Raw genomic sequence first — 21,362 nt, forward strand, 5'->3', positions numbered from 1 at the left:
AAATACCAGCAGTAGACTTCCCTGGTGAGCAGTAGCTTTACTACGTTGATTTAGTAAGCAACTAGAGTGCTAACATTCCGAATGTATGGCACATGTGTGACACATCTGAATGCCTTCTTTATGGAACCAAAGTAAAAAACTGAAAGTATTTTCTACTGAGGAGACAGTAGTAAACTGGGAAATTAGGAAACTTCATAACAAATAAGTCTTCCAAGATGGATACCAAAGAAACAAGAGCCCAAATGTAGCACAGATTTCACCCAGATGTAGCCCAAGTATAGCCCAATGATAGAATGTCCCAGAGTGTTCTAAAGAACAACTAGAGCGCTAAAAGTCTTACTTATGACAAAAGTATAGAACACCTGAAGCCATTTTGATTGGAATAAAGTGGTAACACTTAAACATTTAATTTGCAAAGGAACAAAATGAGGGGCTTCATTTTGCCATAGAATTGATGATTAGTGCTGCAAAAAGAAAAATGAGGGCACTTTTTGACTTCTCAAATCCTCTTTTATTTCCTTCAAAAATTCTAATATGCAGACTGAAACGTGCACTTTGAATAGCAGCAGCAGATTTCCCTAGTGAGCAGTCGCTTTACTACAGTGATCTATAGAGCAACTAGAGTGCTAACATTCAGAATTTATGGCAAATGTGTGACGCATCTGAATGCCTTCTTGATGGAACCAAAGTAAACAAATTGATAGGTATTTCCTACTGAGGAGACTGTAGTAAATGAGGAAAGTAGGAAACATCATAACAAATAAATCTTCCAAAATGTCCACCAAAGACAAAAGAGCCCAAATGTAGCAAAAATTTCACCCATGTGTAGCCCAAGTATAGCCCAATGACAGAATGTCCCAGAGTGTTCTAAAGAACAACTAGAGCGCTAACAGTCTTACTTATGACAAAAGTATGGAACACCTGAAGCCATCTTAATTGGAATAAAGTGGTAACACTGAAAACATTTCATTTGCAAAGGAACACAATGAGGAGCTTCATTTTGCCATAGAAATTACGAATAGTGCTGCAGAAAGAAAAATTAGGTCACATTTTGACTTCTCAAATCCTCTTCTATTTCAATAATAAATTCTAACATGCAGACTGAAACAAGCATTTTGAATACCAGCAAAGAACTTCCCTGGTGTGCAGTAGCTTTACTTCAGTGATCTAATGAACAGCTAGAGTGCTATCATTCTGAATTTATGGCAAATGTGTGACACATCTGATTGCCTTCTTGATGGAATCAAAGTAAAAAAATGAAAGTATTTCCTACTGAGGAGACTGTAGTAAATGAGGAAATTAGGAAACTTCATTTCAAATGAGTCTCCCAAGATGGCCATATGAGACAGAAGAGCCCAAGTGTAGCACAAATTTCACCCAGAAGTAGCCCGAGTATAGCCCAATGACAGAATGTCTCAGAGTGTTCTAAAGAACAACTAGAGCGCTAACAGTCTTACTTATGACAGAAGTATGGAACACCAGAAGCCATTTTGATTGGAATAAAGTGGTAACACTGAAAACATTTCATTTGCAAAGGAACACAATGAGGGGCTTTATTTTTCCATAGAAATCATGATTAGTGCTCCAGAAAGAAAGATAAGGGCACATTTTGACTTCTCAAATGCTCTCCTATTTCATTAAAAACCTCTGACATGCAGACTGAAACATGCACTTTGAATACCAGCAGCAGACTTCCCTGGCGAGCAGTTGCTTTACTACAGTTATCTAATGAGCAACTAGAGAGCTAAAATTCAGAATTTATGGCAAATGTGTGAAACACCTGAATGCCTTCTTGATGGAACCAAAGTAAAAAACTGGAAGAATTTCCTACTGAGTAGACTGTAGTACATGAGGAAAGTAGGAAACTTCAAAACAAATAAGTCTCCCAAAATGTCCACCAGAGGCAACAGAACACACATTTAGCAAAAATATCACCCATATGTAGCCCAAGTATAGCCCAATGACAGAATGTCCCAGAGTGTTCTAAAGAACAACTAGAGCGCTAACAGTCTTACTTATGACAAAAGTATGGAACACCTGAAGCCATCTTAATTGGAATAAAGTGGTAAGACTTAAAACATTTCATTTGCAAAGGAACACAATGAGGGGCTTCATTTTGCCGTGGAAATCATGAGTAATGCTCCAGAAAGAAAAAAAAGGGCACATTTTGACTTCTCAAATGCTTTTCTATTTCATTAAAAAAACTTCTAACATGCAGATTAAAACATGCACTTTGAATACCAGCAGCAGTAGCTTTACTACAATGATCTAATGAGCAACTTGAGTGCTACCATTCTGAATTTATGGCAAATGTGTGACACATCTGATTGCCTTCTTGATGGAATCAAAGTAAAAAAAACCTGAAAGTATTTCCTACTGAAGAGACTGTAGTAAGTGAGGAAATTAGGAAACTTCATTACAAATAAGTCTCCCAAGATGGCCGCATGAGACAAAAGAGCCCAAGTGTAGCACAAATATCACCCATATGTAGCCCAAGTATAGCCAAATGACAGAATGTCCCAGTGTTCTAAAGAACAACTAGAGCGCTAATAGTCTTACTTATGACAAAAGGATGGAACACCTAAAGCCATCTTAATTGGAATAAAGTGGTAAGACTTAAAACATTTAATTTGCAAAGGAACAAAATGAGGAGCTTCATTTTGCCGTAGAAATTACGAATAGTGCTGCAGAAAGAAAAATTAGGTCACATTTTGACTTCTCAAATCCTCTTCTATTTCAATAAAAAATTCTAACATGCAGACTGAAACAAGCATTTTGAATACCAGCAAAGAACTTCCCTGGTGTGCAGTAGCTTTACTACAGTGATCTAATGAGCAACTAGAGTGCTACCATTCTGAATTTATGGCAAATGTGTGACACATCTGATTGATTTCTTGATGGAATCAAAGTAAAAAAACTGAAAGTATTTCCTACTGAGGAGACTGTAGTAAATGAGGAAATTAGGAAACTTCATTACAAATAAGTCTCCCAAGATGGCCACAAGAGACAAAAGAGCCCAAGTGTAGCACAAATATCACCCATATGTAGTCCAAGAATAGCCCAATGACAGAATGTCTCAGAGTGTTCTAAAGAACAACTAGAGTGCTAACAGTCTTACTTATGACAAAAGTATGGAACACCTGAAGCCATCTTGATTGGAATAAAGTGGTATCACTTAAAACATTTCATTTGCAAAGGAACACAATGAGGGGATTCATTTTGCCGTGGAAATCATGAGTAATGCTCCAGAAAGAAAAATAAGGGCACATTTTGACTTCTCAAATGCTTTTCTATTTCATTAAAAAACCTCTGACATGCAGACTGAAACATGTACTTTGAATACCATCAGCAGACTTCCCTGGTGAGCAGTTGCTTTACTACAGTGATCTAATGAGCAACTAGAGAGCTAACATTCAGAATTAATGGCAAATGTGTGACACATCTGAATGCCTTCTTGATGGAAACAAGGTAAAAACTGATAAGTATTTCCTACTGAGGAGACTGTTGTAAATGAGGAAAGTAGATAACTTCATAACAAATAAGTCTGCCAAAATGTCCACCAGAGGCAAAAGAGCCCAAATTTAGCAAAAATATCACCCATATGTAGCCCAAGTATAGCCAAATAACAGAATGTCCTAGAGTGTTCTAAATAACAACTAGAGGGCTCACAGTCTTACTTATGACAACAGTATGGAACACCTGAAGCCATCTTAATTGGAATAAAGTGGTAAGACTTAAAACATTTAATTTGCAAAGGAACAAAATGAGGAGCTTCATTTTGCCATAGAAATTATGATTAGTGCTGCAGAAAGAAAAATTAGGGTACATTTTGACTTCTCAAATCCACTTCTATTTCATTAAAAAACCTCTGACATGCAGACTGAAACATGTACTTTGAATACCAGCAGCAGACTTCCCTGGTGAGAAGTTGCTTTTCTTCAGTGATCTAATGAGCAACTAGAGAGCTAACATTCAGAATTTGTGGCAAATGTGTGACACATCTGAATGCCTTCTTGATGGAACCAAATTAAAAAACTGATAAGTATTTCCTACTGAGTAGACTGTAGTACATGAGGAAAGTAGGAAACTTCAAAACAAATAAGTCTCCCAAAATGTCCACCAGAGGCAGCAGAACACACATTTAGCAAAAATATCACCCATATGTAGCCCAAGTATAGCCCAATGACAGAATGTCTCAGAGTGTTCTAAAGAACAACTAGAGCGCTAACAGTCTTACTTATGACTAAAGTATGGAACACCTGAAGCCTTCTTAATTGGAATCAAGTGGTAAGAGTTAAAACATTTCATTTGCAAAGGAACAAATTGAATAGCTTCATTTTGCCATAGAAATTATGATTAGTGCTGCAGAAAGAAAAACTAGGGCACATTTTGACCTCTCAATTCCTCTTCTATTTCATTAAATATTTCTAACATGCAGACTGAAACATGCACTCTGAATACCAGCAGCTAACTTCCCTGGTGAGCAGTAGCTTTACTACAGTGATCTAATGAGCAACTAGAGTGCTACCATTCTGAATGTATGGCAACTGTGTGACACATCTGATTGCCTTCTTGATGGAATCAAAGTAAAAAAACTGACAGTATTTCCTACTGAGGAGACTATAGTAAATGAGGACATTTGGAAACTTCATTACAAATAAGTCTCCCAAGATGGCCACATGAGACAAAAGAGCCCAAGTGTAGCACAAATATCACCCAGATTTAGCCCAAGTATATCCCAATGACAGAATGTCCCAGAGTGTTTTAAGGAACAACTAGAGTGATAACAGTCTTACTTATGACAAAAGTATGGAACACCTGAAGCCATCTTGATTGGAATAAAGTGGTAACACTTAAAACATTTGCAAAGGAACACAATGAGGGGCTTTATTTTTCCATAGAAATTATGATTAGTGCTCCAGAAAGAAAAATAAGGGCACATTTTGACTTCTCAAATGCTCTTCTATTTCATTAAATATCATCTGACATGCAGACTGAAACATGCACTTTGAATACCAGCAGCAGACTTCCCTGGCGAGCAGTTGCTTTACTACAGTTATCTAATGAGCAACTAGAGAGCTAACATTCAGAATTTATGGCAAATGTTTGAAACATCTGAATGCATTCTTGATGGAACCAAAGTAAAAAACTGGAAGAATTTCCTACTGAGAGGACTGTAGTAAATGAGGAAATTAGGAAACTTCATTACAAATAAGTCTCCCAAGGTAGTCACTAGAGACAAAAGAGCCCAAAGGTAGCACAAATATCACCCAAATGTAGCCCAAGAATAGCCCAATGACAGAATGTCTCAGAGTGTTCTAAAGAACAACTAGAGCGCTAACAGTCTTACTTATGACAATAGTATGGCACACCTGAAGCCATCTTGATTGGAATAAAGTGGTAACACTTAAAACATTTAATTTACAAAGGAACAAAATGAGGGTTTCATTTTGCCATAAAAATTATGATTAGTGCTGAAGAAAGACAAATTAGGGCACATTTTGAGTGACTTCTCAAATCCTCTTCTATTTCATTAAAGAATTCTGGATTTTCATCAGTGATGTCATCAGTGATGTCACTGACCATGTCATGAATGATGTAATATGTAACATCATCAGCAGTGCATTGCGGGCGCGCAAGTTATAGTTAGCAGAACTAACTATGACGGAGGAGTTTCTATGGTTTTGTACTAGTGCAATGTCCAGCTAACCTATGTTTTTTTCTGTGAATAATTTATATATATATATATATATATATATGTATATATATATATATAAGAAAATTAAACAATGGTGAAAGGTACGACAAAAATGTAGAATGTGGCAAAGTACCTAAGATAGGAGCGGTTAGTGACGGCAAGGGGCTTGGGGGAAGTGATGTTGGGGGGTGACGGGGGGGCACAGCGAGATTAAGGGATGGCAAGCAGACTGGAGTGCACAAGTAAACAGAACACTTAATGAGTATAGGCAGGCCAACCAAACAATAAAAGAGTGTTCTCGAAGTATAGCTAACATGAAGTGTAAGATCACATGTAGCAGGGGTAGTCCACATGGGAGGATGCAACATTCCAAAAGGAGGAACTACTAAGTGTACTCACCAATAAAAAGCCAACATTTCTAAAGGACAGTTCAAGAAACCAATGAAAAATATGGGTGTTTTTTTAAGCCCATACCCTAGATACAGCATGTCTCTTTGAGACAGCGCATACAGTGCATGCGCTGCCTAGGCGAGACCTAACACATAAAAATAAAAGAAGACGTGGATCAGGAGCACTGTGAAACCCGGGTCCGCGGAGATGCCGCCATTGGGAGTCGGAGTGCCTCAGGGCTCTGTACTGAGCCCCACTCTATTTAACATCCTTATGACCCCTCTGGCGACACTGGCGGAGTCCTATGGGGCCCGGATCGTCTCTTATGCTGACGACACCCAGCTTCTGTTCACCTGCTGTAAGAGCGAAGAGTTCGATGGAGAAAGGATCCGAGAGTGCCTTGGGTCTGTCTTCAATTGGTTTCAACACAACAGCCTCAAGTGCAACTCGGACAAATCCGAAATACTATTCTTCGGATGCTCATCGGAACCAGATTGGCATGGATGGTGGCCTGCTGACATGTTCCCTCCCACTCAGTCCTCTAAGTGGGCTAAGAACCTGGGAGTTAAAATTGACAACGAGCTTTCGCTCAAATCCCAGGTTTCTACTCTTACGGGAACATGCTTTGGGATCCTCAGAATGCTGCGCAAGTTCTTTCCCCTTCTTTCGGAGGAACATCGGAGGATCACTGTTCAGGCACTCATAGGATCCAGATTGGACTATGCAAATGTCCTATACCTGGGTCTGCCTGAATACCTCCTCCAGCGTCTGCAGGTTACCCAGAATGCTGCTGCTCGTGCAATTTTTGGCCTGCACCGCCGCACCAGTGCCTCTAACCTCCTCGTATCCCTTCACTGGCTTCCGGTGCGGAAGAGGATACTGTTCAAGGCCATGACCCTTGCCCATAAGGCCTTGCATGGCAATGGTGCCAAATATCTTCAGAAGAGGTTGGATTTCTACCGACCCACACGATCCCTCAGGTCAGAAACATTGGCTTTGGCTCGGGTGCCACGTATCAAAAGGGCTCGGCTAGGCGGCCGGTCCTTTAGATTCCTTGCTCCTCAGCTATGGAATTCCTTACCGGTGTCCTTGCGGAATACCGCGAACCTGCTTGTCTTCAACTTGGCTGTTCTCGGGATAGTCCGTCTCCGCTTTTAGGCCCCTGTTCTTTTACTGTTATGTTTTCCAGCTCTTTCTTTGGTCTGGAGCACAAAGCGCCGGGACACTCCTTTGGAGTAGCCGTTGCGCTTTAAAAGTCCCATTTTAACATAACATAACATAACATAACATAACAAACCAAAGGAAAGGCCATGGCTGGAGCTGCAAATAAAATATGTATTTTCCCAGGAGAGAGCTCCTCATAAAGCTTTGCAAGCTGGAATTTGCTCCAATTTCTGTTGCATTTGGTGGTTAAAGGATGGCAGGGGCACCACCATCGGTTTCGAAGAGAATTTTTTTCTGCTGCCTGAGAGTGCAGTGACCTCTAGTGGTCAGTCCTAGGGCTACATGTTTTGTGGTTTAAAGGGATTAAAGAAAGATACTGACACATGCAAAATTGTTTAATGATGTTTTATTTGAAAGATATATTGCTGACAGCAAGGTTGTGAGATAAAAAAGTGCGGGGTGGGGCCATAAAAGGGCATGTCCTTTAAAGTAAAATCCACACAAAGTGCCATCCTATCCACACTTTTTCATAGAATCACACTGCCTTTAAACCCCTTGATGTGACTTAGTTCAAAGTATGCACTACACACAAGCAATACATCGCATGAAAAAAATACAGAAAGACAACATCCTAGAAAAAGTTAACACTCACAGGGGATGCAAAACTAAACAAAGCATGTGAAAACTAGATGCGAACAACATGAATTACCTTCAGGTTTTTTACATTATTTTTGATAAATGGATGTGCTTTTGTCTGTAAAATTAAGAACATGACTGTAGGGCCCAAAAAGGACCTCTTTCAGTGTCTGTTTACAATTACTGCTGGGTATGAGTCTCAGCCGCCTTAAAGCCCTGGCTACCAATAAAATATCATAAAAGTGCAATGCTTTATTGATCGTGATGATTGCGGATGAAATAGCTTATTGGTGTAAGTGAAGGAAAGATGATTTAGTCTACATGTGATTCTCGTCTTTAAATTTGGTTACTTTGATAAAGCCTGTAGGCCTGCTTTATTTAGAATGACATACTCCTATATGATAATGTGCTCTATGGTGTGGGTGTCCTGACTCAGTAGGGGTCAAAAGTAATGCCATCCAAGGTATTTCCACTAGCCTTATATATATTTTTGATTTACTGCGTAATATTTAGTAGTGTGTAATCAATATACTCCCTTTTCTAAAGAAAAATTCCATCCTGGAAAATAATGTATTGTATACTCATATTACATGCCAGTAAAAGGCGATTACAAGTCCACACACCCTCCATTGAGTAAGCTTGCACTGCTCTGGTTTCTTACCCTGAGAGAGTCAACTGCCACAAAGGCCTCACAGCCTGCACAGCTAATAGCCCAATTTCTTTTCAGCATAGAAAAGAAAAACAAGAACATCCATAAATCTAAATGTTTTGACCAGTGTAAAACCAGCTTTTCTGGACTGGAAAATTGGTTGACAATCGTAAAAGAACAATTTGAGTCTATAAGCAAACCTTACACTGTCAAAGAGCTCGGTCAGTTGGTCACCTGTACACAAACAGTTCTGACATGGTGCAGTCGAAGAGTCAGTCAACTAGGTGTCCCTCCCAAATGTGTAACAGAATGTACCAGTCGTTTGAGTTTGTATGTTACTATTTGTTGTTTCAGTTGGAGTTTTAAACGGTTCAGAGAGCAGAGCATACCTATCATACGGCTCACATATTCAATTTACATTTGTCATCATTTTGCATCCCCAGACCTCATGTTTCTCATCGCAACACGTTTAGCCGCTCTACCTCACTTGGGGATGGGCGAGGCCGCTTCTGACAGACTAATCCGAGAGAGTCGAGTTTATTATAAGCAACTGCTTCTTGGAAGGACATTCACGTTGCACACGAGGTTCTATAACTGCCGACGCCAGTTTCTACTGGATTTAGTGACAACAGCTTGACACTGCCATGGAGTCCGAAAATGTGGAGCAGCAGAGGTTTCTGACGGATTTTGACTCAAGCGACTATTTGAAAATGTATTATGGGGCTGAATGTGGATCTGTTAGAGACGGGCACTGGCTACCCTTTATACTGCCGAAACTCCACGAGACTTTCAGCGAAGGTACTGCTTGTGTTCGAGATGTTACATATGTGTGGTGTTTGTCAGAGGCATTGGGCCATAGTCCCTTTTGTGCAGCTTTGTCTGCTAAGAAAATCCAGAGAAGGTTGAAATCGAGGGCCTCATTTACAAAAAATGGCACTGCGCCGCAAGCCATTTTGCTACTGCGCGCTGCCTCATTTGAACTCCTTCTATGCTTAGGACGACTCCCGGCCGTCATGAGTCACAGTAGACGGGTGCTCATGATGGCCGGGAGCCGTCAGAACGTCGCCGCTCCGCCCACGCGCGGTTAATTACCCGCCAGTGCGGGAGAATTAGTCAGTGGGTGGAGTTCGGACAGCTCCCACTGTCATGAGCACAATCCCACTGTGACTCATGATGGCTGGGAGCCGACACGAGTACGCGAGCGCCACGACCAGCCCCGTCCCCCTCACACCGCGGCAGAATTTGGGGTTAAAAATCACAAGAATGCTTTTTGTCAACAGCCATAGGAAGCATCTGTTTGTTTTCCCCTGCGCTGTTGCACAATTGGCTGCCATGTGCCGGAGCAGGCACCCTTGTGTCATGTTGAAAGAGTTCCTGCATTGTGGATAACTTCCTGCGCTAAAACAATCATTGATGGCATTTTCCTCTTCCTTTGCGTGCTGCAGAACACTCCCAGTCTTCTCTAATGCCACTTTGTTCTGCAGCCCCTCTGTTAGCCACATTTTTCACCTCAAGTCTTTCTGAAATCCCTCATCAGCATATCTCACACTTTCACCCAATTACACTTGGAATGTATGCAAGCATCACTGGCTGCACTTTTCAGCGAGGCCAAGGACTGAATGGGCGTGTTTACTGCACACCTTTTTGACCCACTGGTATTCAATGTGCGATACTACTACTGACATGCATCAACTTCAGAGCTCTTAAACATGCACCCTCTAAAGACTCACCCATAACACTAAGTCACCTGGACGTGACTCAGTTCAAAGCACATGCTATGCCAGAGTTAAATGTTTCATTAAAGAAACTACAAAACACATCTTGAAAAAATCAAATACTCTTTCAGATTAGAAGATGAAGTAAAACATGTGACATGTAAATAGGAGTTACATCGCTGACACAGACAACCTCAAGGGTTTTTTTCCCGTCGGATTTGAGAAATCTATCAATGATTCTTCACGTTGAGCTGAGGATATGACAATTCTGAACAAATCCCAAAGATAACTTATATCGGAAATGGTTCCCCATTGTAAGGGCTTTATTTGTATGTATTAGGGATGCTGTGAACACGTTACTATTTGAATCTGTTATGTATGGTCAATTTGTACCATGTTCTATGGAAATTAATTTAAAATAATTTGAACATAAATGTAAGGACATGCAGTAGTACTCTACAGGGAAACGTTTCAACGGCAATTTTTTTAATATGTTCGGTCTAAGACCTGTCAGGGCACAACCCACTAAAGTCCTTCTGAAACCCCATGTTTTGTGGCTTAGACCCTCGTATTGACACATTTCTTTAACTTTTGCTTTCAAACTTTGCAAACTTTGTGAAGTTGCAAGATTTAAAAAAGTGGGTTAAAAGTCCAATCAAGTTGGTCACGCAGTAGAAAACCCAAGCAAAATTCTTTGTTTAGCAGGGGGGAATTCTCCCGAAAAATGAATTACTGTAAAATTCTCCGGCATCATCTTTTTTAGGGGAAATTGACGAGTATGTGTTGTTGTGTAGATTTCATAAACATTGCAGCGTTGCAAAGTGCAAACTTTGCAAACCTTACACACATTCAGAAGTGTAATTTAGATCACGCACTCTAGTGCGCTGGTGGATGTCAAATACAGATGTGATTCTGAAATTGCTGTTTCGCAACTAATAATTGCTCTGCTGGTGGCCCCAGTGTAAGTTGCGAAGTTGGTAGGTTGCTTATATTTGTGGATCTTATTTTCAATATCAGACTTTGTTGCAGGGCAAGACAGAGAAATGGAGATTGAAAATAAAGGAGGAGAAAGATAGGAAAACAGTTACAAAGAGGGAAAGCATTGTTAAAAGGATCCTGCGAGAGTGAAATAAAGAGAAAGGATGTCAGGATGGTGGTAGAAAGACGCATGCAATCAAATTACCTTTTTAAAAATTAAGCACTGTGGTGGCCCACCTTACACAGGGCCACCGGTGTGAAAGAGACATGTACCTACTGTAGCTAAGTTGAGGCTTCCATCATTGATTTTTTAGTCCAGGACTGTTATGAATAGCATGGCGGCCGATGGAGGAAAAGGCAAAAAATTTCACTGGAATAGGGAGAAGAATTATTTGCCAGTGATATTTAATTTTTGCTCTGCAGAATTGGACTTGTTGGGGTGTCAATGATAGTAACTCCACATCAGACTTTTGGGGTGAGTGGTGAGGACCTATGACCTGTATTAGTAGAGGCCGCTCTAGGTGTGCAGCCAGCAGAACTATGTGGTGGACAGTAGGGGTGACCCTTTCTATTGCAGGTACACCTGTCTGCCAGTCAGGGGGAGGTTAAGATGTAGCTTTTTCGATTTCTACCCACCCTATTCTGTGAACTGTGGAGGGGCTATACTGCTATATGTATATATATATATATATATATATATATATATATATATATATATATATATATATATATATATATATATATATATATATATATATATATATATATATATATATATATTTTCAGTAAAAAACAGGTTTCAAGCAGGTTATAGTTAGGAATTATCATTTAAAAAACCTTAGAAATTCCCTGAAAAAAAAATTGATTTCAGGGGTGTTTTAGTTAGCCGGACATTTCACTTATACAAAGCCATTGAAATTCCTCCGTTATAGTTAGTTGTACTAACTGTAACTCTCGTGCCCGCAATCCACTGGTGATGATGTCACATATTACATCATTCATGACATGGTCAGTGACATCACTAATGACATCACTTATGACATCTCAAATGACATCACTGATGACATCATCCAGTGAATCTGGTTTGGTTCCATATTTAAATATGTATTATATATATATAGCATTCAGCATTGAAGAATGAGTGGATGTATAAGTGTCTGGATGGAGGATTTAGTACCAGTTGGTAGCAGTGTGATTGAATGCTTACTTGACTAATTTATAGTGTCTCAATAAATATAGTGGATAGTGACTAAACTGTGTGAGCATCTGTATTACTTTCTCAGTAGTTGTGTAAACTGCTGCACCATTTGGTTACTAGCTACGTAAAAGTCTGTATTAGTTAACTGATTATTTGTATGGGAGAGTGAATGTGTGTGTGGTTCAGTGGGAGGTGTGTGACTGCCCAAAGATGTGTCATGTCCAACAAACTAGAATTATAAAAGGCAGTGTATGTGACATTTCTTGTATATAAATAGGTATACATAAGACTCAATAATTGCATGAGTGACTGTATAGATAACTGTATACTTGTAATAGTGCTTTTTTAACACACTAAGTTACTATCTATATGAATAAATAAAGTGGTGTTGATATAAGTGTATAGCTAAGTAAATGTAAGTATGATTCATTTTTCGCATAAGTGAGTAGGATGACTGTATAAGTAAATAGGATGTTTGCTGGTGTGTAATGTCGATATAGGAGTATAAGTATATTTGATTGTTTTCTATTGATCATTGACAGCATGTATGAGGGAATCTATAGGTAAGTGATTAGATGTGTATGTAGATCTAGGAATTACTGAGTGCGTTTTTAGATACTGGTATTGGTGTGTCAATGGATTCAAATATGGTACTCTTTATTTTACATTGAGTGATGAAATATTATACTAGTGTATGATGCTTTGTATCTAATTGTCACATGGATGATGTCAACAGTGATGTCATCAGTGATGTCATTTGAGATGTCATCAATGATGTCATTAGTGATGTCAATGACCGTGTCATGAATGATGTAATATGTTCAAAAACGACTGAGCATTGAAGGTCCAAGGATTCCAGGACTATATCTGTTTTCACAGAGATTTTTGTGGAGAAAACATACTCAAAAACTCTGGACCTTTTAGAGTTTTAGAAAAGAACAGTTTTTTGGAAGGTAGAGTATGTTTTCCAGATTTTTGTGCATACTATTTTTTAGGTTAAATCCTGTGATCGTTGATTCAAATTTTCATTCAACAAATGAGGTTGATCCAAGGTTTAGAAAGAGTATAACATTTTATTGGTGCAAAATTGAACGAAAACAGCCGACAAGTGTTTCGCCCTCTTTGGCGAATTGCGCCAGGGCTTTCTCAAGGCTGTGAAAAATAAGAAGTAATGTGTTTTAGATGAACGGAAAACAAGCTCAGAACTTTCATTAAATCCTTGACACCTAGCAAAAAGTGGGGTATTGACATTACATACAATATCTCAAGAACAGAAATAGAATACCTGGACCTATCCATCTATATCAAAGACATGAAACTGCACACTAAAATCCATAGAAAACCAACGTCATCCAACTCCATTCTTCATGCCTCAAGCAGCCACCCTGCACATACAATCAGAAATATTCCAGGAGGAGAATTCAGACGTGCACGAATGAATTGCAGTTCAAATGAGGAATATAAAACTCACTCTGAAAATGTATCACAACGCCTCAGACAAAGGGGCTACAAGGAACAGACTTTAATCAAAGTTCAAACAAAATTCCTGGATACTGAAAGATCATCACTGCTACATAACAATCAAACTAAAGAACACAAACAGGTCATTCAGTTCAACACTCAATATAACAATGGTCAGCACTATATCCGCAAAACATTAAATAAACATTGGCACCTCTTGAAGGACAATCCGACGATAACCTCTGCAATCTGTGAGAAACCACAACTAGGTTTTTTGAGGAGTAGAAACTTGAGAGACATTCTGTGTCCATCTTTCCTGGACATCAAGCAAAGACCTAAACCCTTCCTACAACAACCTAAGGTTTTTTTTTACCTGTACAAACTGCTCAATTTGCAAATTTGGGAAATCTTGGACAAAAGAAGTCCTGATTAATGATCAGAAATACAAAATTGAAGACTTCATCAACTGTGAAAGTACCAACGTGGTATACTTGATAACTTGCCCGTGTGGATACAACTATATAGGGAGTTCAATCAGACCTTTGAAAATTCGTATTCGAGAACAGTATCGCAACATTCACAAAACAGACACACGACAACCATTGGTTGATCACTTCTTAAAGAACCATCCTCACCAACTGACTTTTTCGCTTGTAGGTCTGAAGAAGTTAAAACCAGGATTTAACCTAAAAATAGTATGCACAAAAATCTGGAAAACATACTCTACCTTCCAAAAAAATGATGTAATATGTGACATCATCACCAGTGGATTGCGGGCGCGAGAGTGCAACTGACTATAATGGAGGAATTCCAATGGTTTTGTACAAGTGAAATGTGCAGCTAACTATAACACCCATGAAACCTATGATTTTTTTCAGTGAATTTCTAAGGTTTTTTAAATGATAATTCCTAACTATAACCTGCTTGAAATCTATTTTTTTAGTGAATTTCAAAGGTTTTTTAAATGCTAATTCCTAACTATAACCTGCTTGAAACCTATGTTTTTTTAAAGTGAATTCCAAGGGTTTTTTAAATGATAATTCCAAAGCATAACCTGCCTGAAACTCAAGGGGCCCGATTCACAGAACTAACTTAAGACAAAATCCTAAACTTACTACTTTTGGTATTCACAGAAGTTAGGATTTTGTCTTAAGTTTGTCTTAAGACAGACTTAAGACAGACTTAAGACAGAATACTAACTTAAGTCTGTCTTAAGTCTGTCTAAAGTCTGTCTTAAGACAAACTTAAGACAAAATCCTAACTTCTGTAAATACCAAAAGTAGTAAGTTTAGGATTTTGTCTTAAGTTAGTTCTGTGAATCGGGCCCAAGGTTTTTTTCAGTTATTTTGAAAGATTTATTCAATAACAATTTTTAAATCTATTAATTGTTATATTTATTTATTTGATACTGATTTACAATTTTTTTCAAATATATTTATTTTTAGATATCTTTTTTTATTACATTACACATTTTTAATATATATATATATATTTTAAATGAAATATATATTTTGTTTATTAAAATGTTTTTGTATATATATTTTTTTGTTTACCATTTTTTGAGCAGTCCCGCACACATCACAACCCCCTTTTGTCCCGCACACACATAGCGCACCATTCTCGACTGCTGCGCAGAACGTAGCCACCATTTTACAATTGTTCTGTAGGATGTGAGTAGGGTATGCAATATGTGCGTATTTTCATGCGTGATTGCTATGCGACCCGTACGTGACTTCACGTGCATACGCAACATATACGTGTCTCGCCACACCGCACACGTGCGATTCCGCATGACGTCATGTACGTGTTAAACGCGGTGGGCACACAACTTCCCGCTAAATTATTCGGTACAAAATATATATATATATATATATATATATATATGTATTTAATATAAATATTAAGGAAAAAAAGTAATATTCTTTTAGTTCTAATAAACTTATATTACTTTTAAATGCAATTTAGAGAAGTCGTGCTAGATGCGTGCTGCATGTACGCACCCAATGCGCATCCCATGTGACCAAAAAAAAGAGATTTCATTGGTTTATAACACTTACTGTTCTAACTATTGAAGAACCCCACCCATTATAATCACTCTTCTTAGACCTTCCTTAAGAGAAGACCTGTTCGGAGAAAAACCTCACTTTTTCGTCATTGGAAACCTGAACTTCTTTTTTGGATTACAAAATGGCTACACCACTGCAAGAATCATCTGATTCTGATTATTTTGTTAATGAACAATTTCTACCAGAACCTCCCCCTCCCAAAAGATACACATCCATCGTATGGAAATGTTTTACTTTTCCGGAGGGACAAAAGAAATGTAATGCCACCAAAGTAACATGCAAGATTTGCCAGGCAGTGCTGTCCAGAGGAGATCCTAATGAAAAATACTCCTGTGGCACTGCTAGTAAGCTTAAGCACTTCCAATCCCAGCATCCTGTGAACTATGCTCACGAAGAATATAGAAGACTGCGCCAAAATGCACCTCCACCACCGGCAATACCAAGTACCTCTGTGGCATCACCTTCAACATCGCCACCAGACATGCTTCCCCAATTTGTGAAAGTTAGAATGCACTGCATGAAGTGCTTTAGTTTAATTTGTTATGGGGAGCAATCAGTTGACCTAGTTTGCCGAGCAATTGATAACCATCGATGCTAGTTATTTTTTAATTCCCTCAAAGTTCATGGTTTTGTTCGTCCTGTTCACTTTTTTTTCTTTTTACAAAAAAAGTTCTAAAAATCAACAAAAAAATATAAAAGTACAAAAAACAAAAAAAAATTTATTTTCAGAACTAACTACTCTGCTTAAAGAAAGAGCTAAATGTATATGCTAGTGTGTGAAAGTTTTCATAAATGTACACGTACTACATAATTGACTAAAGAATGCATTTGTCATATATGATGAATGTATAACTGCAGAACTATAAGGAAGTGTTGTACCATGACACTGTAAGCTCTTTAGCTAAATCGGGCTCAGCTACTTCCGAAGGACACAGATGCAACATATGTACATAAATATGTTGGAAGTCTGTCCTTCCCTCTCCACTGCTGCTTAAACTGCACACATGTGGTGGGTGATACACGCACCCTTGCAACATGATGCAAGAATATCTGTCTCGTGTGGAGTTTCTTTTTGTGCAGGAATACACACCTTCCTGCACAAAAACAATCAATAAAGGCGTTTGTCTTCTACAATGTATGCTGCACATTGTAGTGTATATTTGAATGAAAAAAATGAGGAGAAATGAAAACAATTCTGCGGCAGATTAACACGCTCTCTGCGCCACCAGTACATCACTTTTTGTGACGTGCCGGTTGCGTAGGTGGCTCCTCCATATTTACAAGGAGAAAAAAAGTTACCCTGCGTGACTTTTCTTTTTCTTCTAAATACAGTCCCTTCAAACGCAGCTCTTTACGCTCTTTATATATTACATCATTCATAACATGGTTAGTGACATCACTGATCACATCACTGATGACATCTCATATGATATCACTTATGACATCACTGATGACAACATCCAGTGAATGTGGTTTAGTTTATTTAAATATGTATTATATATAGAACAATCTGCATTAAAGAATGTGTTGATATAATAACATATGGATGAAGGGTTTAGTAGCAGTGTATTGATTGTTTACTAATTTATGCTGTCTCATTAAATATATTTATTAGTGACTAAACTGTGTGAATATTTCTATTAATTTGTCACTTGTTCTGTAAACTGCTGAACCAGTTGGTTACTAGCTACGTGAAAGTCTATATTACTTATTGATTACCTAACTAAGTATATGTATGGGAGAATGAATGTATGTGTGGTTCGGTGGGGGATGTGTGGCTGCCCAAAGATGTGTGAATAGTTGATTCAGTAGGTACATGACGTTAAGACTACATGTTATAACAATTGTTTGGGTGAGTTAACATCTTTATGGGTGTGGTGATGAGCAAATATATCTCTCAGTAGTACATGTGCAATAAAGTACAAAAATAAAAGGCTACAAATGTGACATTTCTTGTATATAACGAAGTATACATATGACTTAGCGATTGCATCAGTAACTGTACAGATAACTGTATACTTGTATTAGTGATTTTATAATACTAACTATGAGTTACTATCTATATAAATACATGAAGTGCTGTTTGTACAAGTGTTAGGGGCAGTGTTTTAGGGTTTAGGGTAGTGTAGTGGTGTTTGTGTAATGAACGGGTTGTGCTGGGGATAGATTTAGGGTTTAAGGTAGTGCATAGGTCTTTGTCTAGAGTCGTGTTGATGGTACATTTAGTGTTTAGGGTAGTACACTGGTGTTTCTGTAGTGTAGGGGGTAATGCTGAAGGTAGTGTTTTAGCGTTTAGGATAGTCCAGTAGTGTCCTTCTACTGTAGGGGATAGTGTTTTAGGGTTTAGAGTAGTACAGTGGTGTTTATGTACTGTAGAGGTTCATGCTGGGGATAGTGTTTAGGGTTTACGGTAGTGTAGTGGTGTTTGTGAAGTGTAGGGGTTGTGCTGGGGGTATGTATTAACATTACACAACCACCCTAAGCACAATTGTCAGTAGTAACCTCCCAAAAACTCCAAATGAAGTTATCAGCAGAATTCTAGGAAAACTTTATTAATATTAAATGCTTCTAATCAAGTAAAAGTGAAATCATCACATGCAGTGTGCCACAAATGGTATTACTACAACAGTAAGTCTTCCCAAATTAGATTTAAAATGCATAAACATATTTCATTTGACAGACCCATAGGCCAACGCTGCAGCTTCCACATGCTTCAACACCCTCCACATATCAGCAAGACCTTCAAATGGACCACCCCACGAATTAAGGAAGACCATCACCCAAGCACTCTTCACCAGCAGGCTGGACTACGGGAACGCCCTGTATGCCAGAATCAACAAATCTCTACTCCACAAACTTCAGACTGTTCAGAACACCGCAGCAAGACTCATCCTCAGCATCTACCACAAGACCACATTACCCAGCATAAACAAGCACTCCACTTGCTCCCCGAAGAAAAAACAGTGACCTTCAAGCTGCTCACTCACACCTATAAAGCCCTCCACAACACTGGACTCCAATACCTCAATCTCCTTCTGTACCCACAAAAGAAACCTCCACTCCGCTGACCAGGCATTGTCCGAAATCCTCTGTATTCACATAACCGGACAGGAGGCACACCCTTTTCGTACATCATGGCCAAGACCTGAAATGAACTCCCCCTCAGCATCAGATAAACCCCCACACTGAAAGGATTCAGGCAGACCATAACACCTGCCTTTTCAAATGGCCAAACCTGCACAAATCCCCTCCACATACTCCCCCAGCACCTGGAAACCCTCCAGGTGAGTAGTGAGCTCTATACATCCCTAATTGATTAATTAATACGCCACCACAGTTTGTGTTTGAGTGTTATGAACAGGCCCTGCCATTGCTTTAGCTGTCTGTCACTCTTAAGGGTAGTGAAATGAGCAGTGCTACCTTCTTTAATATACACAGGATCTCTGAGATTGGTTTGGTTTGGCTTCACCTCTAAGAGCTACTTTCAGGGTGCTGAGGAGCTTCCAGTAGCTCCCAAGCTACTAGTTGGAGACCCCTGGTATAAATAGTGAGTGGGGAATTGTAGTCCTCAAGCATAAATGTGAAGCTTATTACACCACTATATGCATAATACATGGCACTTTGAATCACTCCATTCCCTAAAGCCTGCCTCACTGCATGAGTACATGCTTACTGACTGAATGATTATATTAATATAAGTAAAGACACTGGGTGAATTCTTAATTGGTTCACTTTTACTTTACTGAAATGAATTACTACATGGTACCAAAAGAGTCATTTTGAAATTGCAACAGCACTCACACTGTGTTTGATGGAGTATATAGATACTGACTGGGGAATTGCAGGCCTGAACCACAAATGTGAAGGTGGTTACACCACTACTTGCATAATGCATAGGACTTTGAAACACTACATACCCTAAAGCCTGGCTTACTGCGAGAGTGTATGTACTTATGTAACTGGAAACACATCAACCAACCAAATCAATCTCTCAATTTTGCCAAACTGACACTAATTCATAGTGCTATTCTACACAAATAACAGTATCCCTTGCAGTGTATCAAGAACGATAAAAATATTAGCTAAATAAATGTATTAAAACTCGGAGTAATAGAATTAAATAAATTAATACTCACATATAAAGTTTAATAGAGAGTAAAATAGGGGTTTACAGTAATGAAGAATATTAAAAATAGTTTTACAAAAAAAGGGAAGTTACTAGAATCACATGTCGGAAACAAAAGGGGAATGAATGTTAATACTCGTATTAAAAAAAAGTAACCTATAAAAATACTTTAATAAGAAAAACGAGTTTAAATGAAGCATTTTAGAAATTCTACGACAGTTAAAAATTATGGAAAGAGGCACCTTTACATAAACACGTGACACACTAAAACAGTGGAAATGAGAACACCTCTTCCTTCTATAGGAGTTGGATGAATTTCGACGAAAGAAGAAAGAATATCGAAGAGAGGCAAATTATCTGAATGGGTATATGTTTGATATTTTTAAAAAACAAAGCAAAAATATTTAAATGATTATAGAATGTGGTATGATTAAGTTTAAATTGAATATAATTACAAGAAATATAGGTTAATTAAGGAATTACTACGTGCAAAGTAAAGATTAGCAGTGATGCCATTAACTTCAATGTATCTTTAATTTCCAGAGAGGGATCATATTGTTATTGTATAATTTAATTTATATATAACTTTATGATCCTTCAACTGGAGTTGGATGACTTTCAACCGAGAATCTCATACATTATTGAATAATTTTTTTTTAGTATGCTAGTATTTCATAATGATTGAAAAATGTACTATAAATAAACTATCAACGAAATACTTTGAAATAAAGGAAAATAATCTATATCTTCTAGAGTGAAAATGGACTAAAAGTATTTATCTTGAGTAGTGCTCTTCCCAATTTTCACTCTTGAAGAACAGGAGGATTATCGTCGTAAGCACTTTTTAAAAAAAAAATAATATAATTGTGTCTTCAAATGGTAATAATTCTTTCCATTTTTAAAAATGATTGTTAATCGTAATAATGACATGAACTGTACATAAAAAAAGGAAGATGAAGTAGTGAGGGAGTGTTTGTCGTAGCACTTCATAAGGCATAAGTGCTTATGATAAAATAAAAAAAATGTGGTGCAATGCGTGATACCAATGAATGAAAAAAAGATTTTGCATTTTAACCGTGTGATGAATATTAAGGATTCAATAAAAATATTTTGAAAAATTTTACATTTTTCTTTTAAGGATGGTTTGAAGAATTATACATTTAATGAAAGGACAAAGAGTACTCCACGCTAAAGGAGAAAAGTCAGCACAATTATGATAGAATAAAAAGTAGAATAATATTTTTAAATACCGTTACAGTCAACAAACTAAAAAGCAGAGTA

General features: G+C 38.1%; 1 protein-coding gene across 2 annotated transcripts in view; it reads left to right on the plus strand.

The window, feature by feature from the left end:
* Positions 1-9,096: 9,096 nt before the first annotated feature.
* LOC147732847 (indolethylamine N-methyltransferase-like) overlaps positions 9,097-21,362 on the plus strand; it is a 65,385-nt gene continuing 53,119 nt past the window's right edge. For both annotated transcript variants that reach the window (XR_015308494.1, XM_086957392.1), the window contains exon 1: positions 9,097-9,335. Coding sequence is in view for 1 of the 2 variants with exons in the window: in XM_086957392.1 (XP_086813518.1) it covers positions 9,182-9,335 (154 nt within the window). In the remaining variant the exon portion in view is untranslated. The remainder of the gene's footprint in view (positions 9,336-21,362) is intronic.

Source organism: Lissotriton vulgaris, chromosome 2_1 (assembly GCF_964263255.1).
Source record: "Lissotriton vulgaris chromosome 2_1, aLisVul1.2, whole genome shotgun sequence".
In the NCBI taxonomy this organism is placed as follows: Eukaryota; Metazoa; Chordata; class Amphibia; order Caudata; family Salamandridae; genus Lissotriton; species Lissotriton vulgaris.